The sequence below is a fragment of the Mizuhopecten yessoensis genome, unplaced genomic scaffold (assembly GCF_002113885.1).
Source record: "Mizuhopecten yessoensis strain PY_sf001 unplaced genomic scaffold, ASM211388v2 scaffold245, whole genome shotgun sequence".
Taxonomy (NCBI): Eukaryota; Metazoa; Mollusca; class Bivalvia; order Pectinida; family Pectinidae; genus Mizuhopecten; species Mizuhopecten yessoensis.
Genome location: NW_018403450.1, coordinates 347,471 through 361,378, shown reverse-complemented (window position 1 = coordinate 361,378; position 13,908 = coordinate 347,471). Strand labels below are relative to the sequence as shown.

Sequence of the window (13,908 nt, the reverse complement as noted above, 5' to 3'; positions counted from 1 at the left end):
TAACCTACTCCATTGATTCACTGTAACAGTTGTCATAATAACCTACTCCATTGATTCATTGTTACAGTTGTCATAATAACCTACTCCATTGATTCACTGTAACAGTTGCCATGATAACCAACTCCATCGATTCACTGTTACAGTTGTTATGACAGCCAACTTCATTGATTCACTGTTACACTTGCCATGATAACCAACTCCATCGATTCACCTTTACTGTTGACATAAGTACCAACTCCATTTATTCACTGTTACAGTTGTCATGACAGCCAACTTCATTGATTCACTGTAACAGTTGCCATGATAACCAACTCCATCGATTCACTGTTACAGTTGTCATGACAGCCAACTTCATTGATTCACTGTTACACTTGCCATGATAACCAACTCCATCGATTCACCTTTACTGTTGACATAAGTACCAACTCCATTGATTCACTGTTACAGTTGTCATGACAGCCAACTCCATTGATTCACTGTTACACTTGTTACAGCTGTTATAAAGACTAGCCGTACTCGTTCAATATCCTTCACAGTAACTATTACAGTTGTTATAACGACTTACCGATACATTTATTATTTTAGTTGACATAACAATCGATACTTACTTTTGGTCTATCAATTATTGCAGTTGTCATTTTTTTTCTCCATTAAAAATAATTTGCGACAGTTGAAATGATAAAGCTATTCAAACTAACCCATTAAAATATGTCAACCTTTTTATGTTTTAACATTATGTATAAAATGTTCACTAGGTAAATGTGAATCTATTAAGGAAAGCCTAATTGAACAAGAATATACATTTCCCCCTTCAAGTATTTAGGTCACGGGTCCAATATGAAGACCACCATACATCTATGACATGATGATCGGAACGTATTAATAATTGCATCTTTTATCCTTGCCTAATTACAGGCACTTGAGTTTCGTTATTAGATGAAGTAAAGAATAAAGAAAAGAATTAATAATTAAAAAAGGACCGGTCCGGAACATGATCGTCGTCTGTACACTTGTACATTTGTATATCAATAAGTATATATAGAAGCCGATCATATTCCGGGCCATTCTTTGTTTCAATCTTATCAGTATACTGTCATTTAAATTTGATGGCTAAACGCAAGTGCCTGTGATCTAATCGATTGCAAGCGGACCGTGTAGTAAGTGTCTATGATATTACAATCAGTTTTCTTTGTAAAGGTTCAGGGGAGACAACTCGAATTTTAAGTTTGTACTATGATTGTTGGATACATTTCGTCGAAACTTTTCTAACATTGTACCATTATATGGCTTTATCAAATACTAGTCAATGCTCATTTCAGTTCTGACTTTATGTGAAGCATGCCTTAACTCGCCTTCCAACACTAGCAGTCCTGACTACATGTGTTAGTACAGCTCAGTCACATTTGCTAGGTTCTATTGTCGGTTTTTTAACTGGCCAAATATTGTGTTTCGCTCCCAACCATATTTATTTCAATATCGACATACATTTATGAAAAGAAACATTTTTAAGATTTCCGTTAATGTTATATTCCTCATGAAAGAAACTGAAAAAAAAAAGAAAAATATAATACAATTTGCAAAAACTGTCTCATGTCATATGTAAATATAACTAATATATGGAAAATAAAACATAACCTCGTTGTTTAATCCAGTGCTCTACATTCTCGTCACGACTGAGATCAGATGAAGATAAATGCCTATAAAGAAAACCCCCAAAAAGATCAGGTAAGGAAAAACGATAGAGAACCCAAATATTGTAATAAGACAATCATCTCCACTGCCGTGCCAGAGTACTGTACAGCTACCATACATAAAGCCTCGTGAAATGTATGTTTAACTGAAACGGATTATTTCAGGAGTTATTTATATAAAAAAAAACTTTTTCTGCTCGACGACACATGTAAGGTACTTCCCAGCAGTTATACAGCTATTCGTCGGTTTTGAAGTTTATATCAAAGCCATACTTCTGACACACGTATAATGTAATGTATGTATAAGATGTTTTCAAAATAAATGAAAATCCGATTTAAACAAGTGTGTGGAGTTTGTACTACGTACACTGTGTGCTCTGTACTGAAAAATCCCTGAATGTTCTACTTATTTTTCCTAGCTGACTCCTTTGAATTACTTGAATAAAAACCCCTCATAAAATCTTTTTATTTTTTTTCTTACATTAATTTTTTGTTTATAAATATGCAAGACAAAAATTTTAATTGGTCCCTAAAGTCGTGTTCAAGTGACTCAAGCAAGGTAGAACCTATAAACCTGTGTCCATTCGACCTGAAAGCAAGGTAGAACCTCTAAACCTGTGTCCATTCGTTAGAAAATAGGAAAGGCAGCAAAACACGTTAAAGGCAAACTTTGACAATCTCAAATTAAAGCCTTATTCGATTAATACAAAACGGAGAAATATAATTCAAAACCGTGTTCATTGATACTGTAAGAGGTAGAAAGAAGTACGGTAGGCAGCGATTTTATAGGAGTTGCCTCTCTTGTATCGCTGGACGAGGACAATTTGCATGTACATGTTCATCAGGGACAGTATACTTGTATATGAAAGACATCTCACTCTTATTAATATGAAAAGGCAAAGTCTAAGAAGAGCGTAGCTTTTGTTAACTCTGACATTTACACGTTTGACCGTAAAAAGTAGAACAATTCCGTTTACAGAAAGTTCGCATAACTAAAGAGAAGCGAGGTCATTATTTTCCTTTTTGCCCTCTCAAAAGTGACTTTCTCCTGTTTAGTAATTTTACATTAGAGTTTTCCTCGCCATTTATCGCATGAATGCCAAGCCAATTTATGTCCTAAGATCCTTAAAGTTGTAAATATTGAAAAAGGGTTTTCAGAAAATATCCTCATTTTCACTTTTTTTGCCTTTGGCACAAAACAAGGAAATAAAAAAAAGTCCTGAAGCACCGGCCCAAAGATATTTTCCAGTTTTTTTATCCTTCAAGAATGACGTGTTTGTGACGTTTTGATATGATAATCTCTGAACAAAGTTTCATGCCTGTTACAATAGTATCGCATTTAATGTGATGGACTTTTTATCATTATTTGTTATCCAAATCTGAAAGTTTAGAAATATAGCATCAATTCTGTATACGTTTTTTTCTGTAGATAAAGTTGCATCTCATTCTCGCGAGAATAAACCAAAGAAGAATTTCTACTTCGTATGTCATATTGAGTTTTTTTTCTAAATAAATGAGAAATGAAAACATGAAAATTGTTTTCACTTTATGTAGATGTACGTGTATATGTTCAAACATAATTGTCTTTGCTTCAAGGATACACTTCCGGTTTCCCCACTGGACGGCTACTTCCGGACGAAACAAATCAAGGGCAATGTGTAGCAAGGGAAAGCAACTCTGTTTACGCACGCAAGTGTTACCATTACCAAGCCTCGCTCGGGCGCCTTCCCGAGAGCTACGCTCTTATAAATCACTGTAGACACCAGAGGGAAAACTATTCCAAAACGTTTACAAATTACAGAAATAATATGGCTCAGGCATGGCCTGGAGAGAGCGAAGCTCGTACATTTGTTTCGATAGTATAGAATAATTTTTGAATCATAACATTACCAATTTTAATACATACAAAATGTACCTGTATTTTTTTATATATTATACTTGAATTTGCTGCTGGGCAAAATCATTCATTTTGAAAACAGGCATTGCCTGAAACGATCGAAGCGTCTAAATGCTGTTTTTTTAATCTTATTTTCTAAATAACATTATTTAAAATAATATCTATTTATTCGTTTTACAGCGATAAAGTAATTAATGTAAAGTTAATAATAAGTAAAGAAAAACATTCGAATGAATTATGCAGTTCAAAAGAAAACACAAATGCATTTGGTACTGTTGCATTTAATTGCCCCGTCTATGGCCTCAGCGTAATGTTGCGGAAAGAGTGAGGCCCAGTAGAGGGACTTCATATTTGAAGATGTATTGTTTATCAAATATAACTGTTATTATCCGTTATTATAAAAATTAAGTATATTGGTGATTAAATTCTAATTTTATTTTCCGATATGATATACTTTGCCTGATCCCTCTAAATTGTGTAAAAAGAGAATCACAAGAGCCAAAACATATCCGGATTTCCGTCTGGTTTGGTAGCTACTATATACTTCCGGTGTGGGTGGAGAGAAGAAAAAAATGAAAATTAGAAAGAAGCTTCAGTTTCTATAATTTTTAATGTCATGAATTTACAAAACCAGATTTTTTTATCTAATAAAGAGATATTTTTGAGAATGTGTAGCAAAGCTAAACAGCATTGTAAAAATAGGACCGCGGTAACTCTATACTAGCTACTTCCGTGACGAAGGATTTTGGAAGCATAGTATTTCGACGTTACCATGACTTCAATTGTTCGTACACCTGTTACCGGAAAAGAGCTTCGCTTCGGCGCAAGAAGAGCTGCGCTCTTCTAACCTTGCTACGGAACCCAGCAGTATTCTAAGTATACAACTCAGCTAACAGTCAAACACAAAACTTTGCCGTTTTTAATTGATGATCACCACTATTCGGCTACCCTAATGTTTAAGAGATAACTTATGGTTCTACACGAGGCAATTTGCCTAGAAACTACAGACGAGGACCCCGACCGGTAAGATCACTATTACGTGACGTCGATCCGTCGTGGTGGTGATTTCATGATTTGCACACATTGAGCGAGCAAACGAAGATCAAAAACCTGTTCTTGCAAGCGATGTCTCACAGAGACACAGAAATAACAAACCTACTATTTGTTCGTTGGTTTAAAATGTATCTTTTTTTTATCTTTTTTATAAAAATCTTCTTTCATTTGACATCGTTTGTTTCATTTTAGCGTCGTTAATGAACCCCAACATGCCTACGTCAACATTTGTATATGGTACTTTTCTTTTTCATGAACTATATTTTTCTGTTTTTGTTTTTGCTAATTGAAATCTATTTTGGGTTTTTTACGTCTTTTTTACGATAGCTATATGTCTGCCTTCTTCTGCATAAATAAGTATGCTAAACGGCTTTTCCTATAACCCCCCTTCAATGCATGCACTTAATTTCATTATACAATGCAACAACAACGCTGTCGACCAATCATTGTTGAATGCATACGTATGTACTCGGTGGCAGCTCCAGATTAAGGAGAGGAGGGGTCCACATTTTTTATGTTTGGTTCTCAAAAGGGGCAAACAATAGAAGAAAAAATCCTAGGCAGGAGTTTGGGGGTTTCATGAAGGCAAGAACACCATTGTGAAACCTCCAGTTCAATTCAATTCAATTCAACTTTATTCTCTTTCACAATACAATGTATAGAGAAACATATTTACAATATAATATATAGTAATTGTAGTGTTCGTAGTCGGTAGTACACAGTACTGTTTCATAATATATACACATTTATATCGAGGAGGTCAAATATTGTTATTAATTATTCTAATAAAAGTACAAAGTTTCTTCAGTGTTTTTATATTAGTAGTATTCATCAATTCATAAAACTTAATTACATTTGGTCTTGTCCAAAAATATTTGTCTACATATAAAATTCGAAACAGTTGGACTAGTGGTTCTACATGTGCAAACTACTAGTCCGAAAATACAGGATTCCTGTTTCTGAGCTACTAGTCACCAATGTGTTGAATTTATACATGGACTAGAAAAACACTGACCCTACTAGCCTGACTGACTAATGGTTTTTATTAATGATTTCTAGTTTTATTTTATTTTATTAACGCTCATATTAAATATCGAAAAACATATTTTCTTTGAAGCACAAACTGATTCTGTTCGTGGAATAACGCCAAGTATATTGTTATAGCTTCAAAATTATGCTTCAATCTATGTTTATAACGTTATAACGTACATGTGATCTTAGAGTGAGGAGAAAGTGAACTTAGAGCTTATACTAATTCCTCTCGCGGTTATGGCAGAGATAAGTTTTTTAACGTGCTTTTGCATTCCTTCTTCGTTTATCATTTTGTAGGGCACACACATGTACTTGTACCTAGTGTAGGAAATCACGCTAAGTACATATCGATCGTTTACAATATATTTATTAGATGTAGACATGGGCGTGCAACACGGTGATGCCTCTTACGGTCGGTTTGAAATGCGCAGTGTCAACCAATGGTAGGAACAGCCATAAAATAGATGTTGTCGTTCCTTTATGGATAAAATCCAAGCGTAATATATTCTCCTTACGTAATCCGTTCTGTAGTTCAGTTATTTACACCTGATACTGCATTGACGATCTTTCGCAACATTTAGTCCGTCTATGAAAACATCACTTAATCTTCTTTGTTCGGTGCAGAATGTCAGAAGATTATGGCTACATGCATGAGGCCGTAGCACACTGGGCGTTCAATAAACTTAACCCAGCGGTCTATTTAGCCGGATCCATGAGTCTGGCATTCACGATTAACTACTCCAATTTTACAGATTCTACCTATACATGTATTTATTTTGGACAATTCTGTGATGACTGAGGATGTATTTGGAAATTTTAGTTTAAGACATGGTCAGTTTATAAAGGGACAGTTATAGACAATACAAATGTAAAATCGATTGTTAATGCATCACTTCATATTTCTTCTTATTAAAAAACAGTTTAATTGCAATTTTAAAAGATATTGATCGCTTTGGACTAAGGTTGGCGATTGCGTAATTACCGACACAAAATTAAAAAAATGCGACGTCATATCTTCATCAACTTAAACCACAAGTTATTTATTTCTATTATGAACATTGCATTATATTTTCTATTCTTATTTCTGTATAATTAAGGTGACGTTGTTTTCTTCATTAATAAATGTAATTACACTTGACGTTGTTTTATAATAAAACATATAATTACACGTGACTTTGTCTTCTATATCAATATATGTAACTACACGTGACGTTGTTTTCTATATTGATAAATATAAAGTACACGTGACGTTGTTTTCTATATTGATATATATAATTTCACGTGACGTTGTTTTCTATATTAATACATATAATTACATGTGACGTTGTTTTCTATATTGATAAATTTAAATTACACGTGACGTTGTTTTCTATATTGATACATATAATTTCACGTGACGTTGTTTTCTATATTAATACATATAATTACATGTGACGTTGTTTTCTATATTGAAACATATAAATTACACGTGACGTTGTTTTCTATATTAATATGTGTAATTACATGTGACGTTGTTTTCTATATTTATACATATAATGACATGTGACGTTGTTTTCTATATTGAAACATATAAATTACACGTGACGTTGTTTTCTATATTGATACATATACATTACTCGTGACGTTGTTTTCTATATTAATATGTGTAATTACAAGTGACGTTTTCTTCTAAATCAATACATGTAATTACACATGACATTGTTTTTTATGTTAATATATGTAATTACACGTGACGTTGTTTTCTATATTGTTACATGTAATTACACGTGACGTTGTTTTCTATATTGATATATATAAATTACACGTGAGGTTTGTTTTCTATATTGATACATGTAATTACACGTGACGTTGTTTTCTTTATTAATACATATAATTATGTGACGTTGTTTTCTATATTGATACATCTAAATCCCACATGACGTTGTTTTTATATTAATACATAAAAATTACACATGGCGTTGTTTTCTATATTAATACATATACATCACACGTGAGGTTATTTTCTTTATTAATACATATCGTTGTTTTCTATATATATAATACACGTGTTATTTTGTGTACTTATATCATATTTTATTGTGTTTTTTCACAATTTTTTTCACAATTTTTTTTTATTATTTCCTTAATTTATATAGTATTACACGAGTTGAAATAATATTTTCAAAGGAAAAGACACCTTGCCATAGCATAAGTCATTGCTGCGACAAAAAAAGAGTTTCCTGAACTCCACTACGGAACCTGACTTTTTCTCGGTATTAATAAAAAATTAAAAAAAAATAGAACAAAAAATCAGATACACTGTAAGTATTGATACATCAATATAAGTGGAAAATCAAAAAGTAATCACTTCATTCTTCTGACAAGAAACATACGAACGTTTGAAATCATATTAAGTTAACAATCTGTTCACCTAAACAAACAAAAACGTAGTAAAATGACTGCACGTACATTTTACAATGAAGGTACAATTCCATCAAAATGACAGAAAGGGATTTACATCAATGCTACAAGCATAACGAGTTGATGTTGCGCTAAATACTTATAGATTGAGGCAATGTGCGACGGAAAAAACGAAGGAACACTTACCTACTACCGACGCCTGTATTAATGGCAGCAACACGACCAGTAGAACAGCCGTGGTTATCATCTCATTAGCCATCTCGTAGATTAACAATGTAATAGTAGACTCTTATAAACCACTTCAAACTTATAAACAAAACATCTAGTCCGATGTTTGACGTACACCAGGGATGTCGATGACTACATGTATCCGGCCGGTATCCTATCATTATATACATTGTTTTACATAGCCTTCAGCACAATATCTCCTATAACGATTGAGAAGGTTGTGATAATATATACATTTGACAGCTATTTAGCATTTTTGAAACGTAATATAAACTCATTTTAGATAAGTTCCCTTTCCACGTTTTTAATGAAGTTCATAGGGTGATAGTATCAAGTGCCACCGGCCGTCTTAGATGATAACAACAGGTCCCAAGGTGACCATGCAGCACATAAGGTGACATCTGTGTGTGGCACTTATAGTGTGTAATGATCACATGATGTACAAATACCTGTTTTTACAAAACATAAGTTGCAATTCATAAGCAAATACATACATTTGTATATCATGCGTAGTGGATATGTATTGATTATTGTCCTATGTTGCTAATTTTTTCCTCCATTCCCTTATCACTTCCTTTCCGACACTCCATTAATCTCCCACTCCCTTCTCAGTGAATAGCTAAATATGCATGCTTTATTTACATTTATATGGTGACAAATGAAGAATCGGATAATGGTGTGTGAATAGAACAGCTAGGTAGCTGAACGTTCATTACCTTAAGAAAATACCTGGACAACGTAGTGTTTCCGTTGGAAGACATCGCTGAAATTAAGACTCCCCTTCCAAAACACTGTATCTAAGTATTGAAAACTGTTAATCATTTCAAAAAATAAAACCTGCTGGACATTTATGACAAATAAAATATATGAAATAATCAAAATATAAATCAACAACATTGTTCTGAGTGTATAAATACAGGGGGACCAGACCGACATTCGAACCCTGGGCCCTTATTCATGAAACCGTTCTCATGTTCAAGCATGGATTCTCTGCTCAGATCGATTTTCTTTTAACTCAATTAAGTCATGTGACACGATCAAAATATCAGGTACAAATACTGAAATAGTATCCGGCTGTAAATCTCGGTAAAATTCTTCCAAATCATTGACAAAGGGTGACTTTTTAATAATTCGACAATCGGAACATTACCTTGGGCTTGAGGACGGAATCTGAGTTTGAGCATGAGAACGGTTTAACGAATATGGGTCAAGGACTTTAGATTGTTATACTATCGTTCTAACCGACCGAGCTTATATATCGGGGAAAACTTTGCTACAGTTATATCTATGGAAAGTTTAGGGGAGGTTACTGCCAAAAAAAACACTGCAGTAGGACAGATTTTTAACAAACAAAAAATACAAAATTGAGATGTTCCCTTATCTCTAGTAATTGGTTTTATGATAAAACAAGTAAAGGAATGTTCGGGAAACTCATACCTGATAGGTAACGTTTAGCACTTGAACGCTTACATACATGTTTCCTCACTGTATGAAGCCGTTCACACTCGAGTTACTCAATAATAACATTTACAAGCCCGTTACCACTACTCAATGCCCATTCACCCTTACGCTTCATTACCACCACCTGTATCAGGAGGAATACATTACTACGTACCGGCCCCTGGATACCGCACGTGACTGACACTATGTGATCTAGTGACAAGATGATTGTTATCGCTGATGTAGACAGAGTAATCACAACCCAAAGCTACGACGTTTGAGAAACAGCTCTTAAATTTTCTACAAAGCTGACAAATAACTGCAAATTGCAATCATCCACCTAATGCACTAAAGAATCATTGATGACGCATATATAAATATCTAAGCTCTGTATTTCTTATTTATGTAAGCAGATCCACCGATTCAACAAATATATATCCATATTCTTATTCTACTCATTAATATTTATGAGATTAAAGATAAAGTTGCCATTGGTTATGTTATAAGTAATTTTCCGCGGGACGATATATAGGTTGATCATATTGTCATAAAATAACCTGATTCAGAATGTACTGTCTCGTTAATACACCCCACGACATGTTTAATAGACGTTTTAGCACTAACTAGATACCGTTATAAATAAATTTAATAGATGCAGAAGCGATGACCTAGTACTTAAATTCTAGATAGTGAAAAGCCAAGGGAATACCGAAGTATCAACTAAATTATAATAATTCGCTATACTCTCAATAAAACTGACGCGAAACCTGAAAAACGGCGCGGTTTATAGAAAAAAGAACAAGGAAAAAGAACAAGGAAAACAAGACTAGGTGTTGGGAAGGGGAAAAGGTCATATACCATAAAAAACAAAGACCTTCAATATCTCACAAAGGAAAAACATTTTTCAAATGAGATCATGATGACCACCTTAAAGTTTGCCTATAATATTCATTAACTTGCATCTCTGAAAACCTCGTATTTAAGGTTTTCCGTCAGCAGACGATACCTTTCAAGGAAATCATGCTGTTTGGAGCAAGCTTTTGAATACCAAATCGACTGCACCATGTAAATACCGAAGCCTTGGGAAGCAGGGATGTTATTACCAAGAAAAAGAAAGTTTATGATAATGAAATCGGAATCGTACTGCTTAGTAGTAATCCGCCCCTGTCAGTCAGGTAGGAAGTTAAGATCAAGGAAAGCGACTGATTTTGAAGAATCTGTATTGTCTACTATTGTCTACTAGAAATGGATTGTGCATTGGAAATCTTGACACCGAACTCAACAAAGGCGTTGTCAACAGTAACTCAGTCATTGCAATGACGTCATCCTTAGTTTTGTTTCATTCTGTTTTTTGTCGTGCTTTTCACAAAATATGTCCCACGTTAGTTTACAACCATATTTTTATATCGCCGATCATTTTCTAGTGAAGAAAGCTCTCATAAAAAGAGAATGAATCCATTCCTTTAGTTGGGTATGTGATATGGCAGTAAACAGAGTATAAATATTTAAAATTCTTCCTCAGTGGCCACCTATATTTCAAGGATAATTATGATGTGACTTGGGTTTGAAGAAAAAGATAAGATGGGCTGAAATATTGCGTAACCCTACATAATACCATTAATTAATATACATATGTATGTGTCAGTTACACTATTGCAGAATGTACACTTACAGAGTACTTGATATTACATGTGACCACTGAAATATCGAACTCGAATCAAGTAAACCAGTCATACTGTGATAGATATTAAAAGTCTTATCTGTGACAATGTGAAAATGTTAAATTTCGTTTTAACAAAATCAGAACGACAGAAGAGATATTCTGTTGAGAGGGAGATGAAGATAAGGTAGACTAAGTGGTGGCTCTGTTATATCTATGATACACACAAAAGGTGTGTAATAAGGTACGCATTTATGGCAGCAATTCTTTCCAGACAATAGTAGAAACCCATGAAAAATTGTGCGCAGTCTTGTTTTAATACGTCATTAGAATATGGAATCAAAGATTGCGCTATTAATTCCCCAATTGTTTTGATTTAGCAACATTTGTTTGTCGTAGTAGATAGTCAGATGTAATAAACAGAACAATAATGGCCGTCCTGTTGAGTACCAGATATACTTCACGGGTAGCAGATATTACCGATAATTTTACTCCTGCCTCTTGCTCGTCACAAATATCGCACTTTGTTATCCTCGTGAAATTAATAGTGTGTTTAACGGTAAAACCGTTAAATATCATCCGTAAAATATATATAAACATCAATTATCTAGAGTAAATCCTGGATCTCAGTAAAGACAAAAATGAAAGGTTCTAATTATCTTAGCTAAGAGCCAAACGAAAGACGTTCTATTGGTGAGGTGTCTGGGTCGCACTTGACCTTTATCATTATTTCCGATGGCCCATTTACATAATGTACAGAAATGTTGTGTCTAGTCAGGCCGCATTGCATTCCACACCCCGCGTTACTTGGTACGTACCGTGCGTTTTGTGTTCACTAGAAGCTTATCTGGTACAATTTTTACCTATTCAGTTAAACATTTGCAAAATGATCAAAGTTGGACGTCAAACATGATTGACCTCAACTATGACCTCTTTATGTACATTCTCCACTCAAACCTTAAGACGACCCCGACATTAACATGTTGACCTTTTATTACAGACAAAAACTGATGACTCAGCATAATTTATTTAACAAATTAACAGAGAGATCACACACATTATCATTTAATGAGTTGATGGAATACCTTTCCCTGTATAAACTGTGTAATAGGAAAATACACCACTTCCGTTTGTTCAGCTCTATTTCAACCGATTAAGGATACATATCATATGCAATAAGGAGGCACGATAGTCTAGTGGTAAGACGCCGGATCGTGACCGAAGGGTTACGGGTTCGAACCACGGCACGACATTGTGTTGTATCTTTGAGCAAGATACTTTAATTACTCCGCTTGTTCAAGTCTACTCAGCTGTAAATGCGTACGTGGTTGGGTAGTGCTAAAATTGTTGAATGCTAGCTGTGAGCGCCGAAATGGCAGCACCGTCTGTATGCTCCCTAGCTAGGGAGTTGAGAAAGATGTTGGCTGTGTTGGCTGTTTGCAAAGGCCCTATTACCACGGATAATAATTTGTGAACCGCTTTGAGACGGCCTACGAATTAGGTTGTGATAAAGCGGTATATAAGAACCTCCAATTATTATTATTATTATTAATAATACTTATAAATATTATCTTATTTACTGATCTTATTTACATTCTGTCGTTTTAACGTGTAAAAATGATGTCGTAAGATGCGCAATAAATGACTAAGCCAAGGATGATAATCGAAATTCGCTGACATAATTATGTAAAGGTATTTGCTATAAAGAGTTTCATTGAAGACGACTGGAATGGGATCGTGTTTACACATCCTTTTTATTTTGTTAAGATTTATCTTACATTAAAAGATACCGTATCTATCACAAAATTGAGTATCAAAAGAAAAACTTAAAAACAAAGTTAAACACAAAAAGCAATAAAAAAGAGGTTAACACGAAAACAGAACAAGATCGATAGCACTACATCGTCACTACTCCGTCACTACACCGTCACTACACGTCACTACTCCGTCAATACACCGTCAATACACCGTCACTACACGTCACTACACCGTCAATACACCGTCACTACTCCGTCACTACACCGTCACTACACGTCACTACTCCGTCACTACACGTCACTACTCCGTCACTACACCGTCACTACTCCGTCACTACTCCGTCACTACACCGTCACTACACGTCACTACTCCGTCAATACACCGTCACTACTCCGTTACTACACGTCACTACACGTCACTACTCCGTCACTACACGTCACTACACCGTCACTACACGTCACTACTCCGTCACTACACCGTCACTACACGTCACTACTCCGTCAATACACCGTCACTACACTACTCCGTCACTTCACCGTCACTACTCCGTCACTACTCTGTCAATACACCGGCAGTACTCCGTCACTACTCCGTCACTACACGTCACTACTCCGTCACTACACGTCACTACACGTCACTACTCCGTCACTACACCGTCACTACACGTCACTACTCCGTCAATACACCGTCACTACTCCGTCACTACACCGTCACTACACGTCACTACTCCGTCAATACACCGTCACTAC

The 13,908-nt window shown here is 34.9% G+C and overlaps 1 protein-coding gene across 2 annotated transcripts in view; it reads right to left on the bottom strand.

Annotated features, from left to right (window-relative positions):
- The window catches only part of LOC110445191 (carbonic anhydrase 2-like), a 66,587-nt gene that overhangs the window by 37,194 nt on the left and 15,485 nt on the right, over nt 1-13,908 (bottom strand). The window contains exon 1 of one of the 2 annotated variants that reach the window (XM_021489688.1): nt 8,260-8,457. The exons of the other annotated variant lie outside the window; for it this stretch is intronic. Within the exon in view, the coding sequence (XP_021345363.1) occupies nt 8,260-8,332 (73 nt within the window). The 5' untranslated portion in view covers nt 8,333-8,457. Of the gene's footprint in view, nt 1-8,259; nt 8,458-13,908 lie in introns of those variants that run through there. 2 annotated transcript variants of the gene reach the window in all.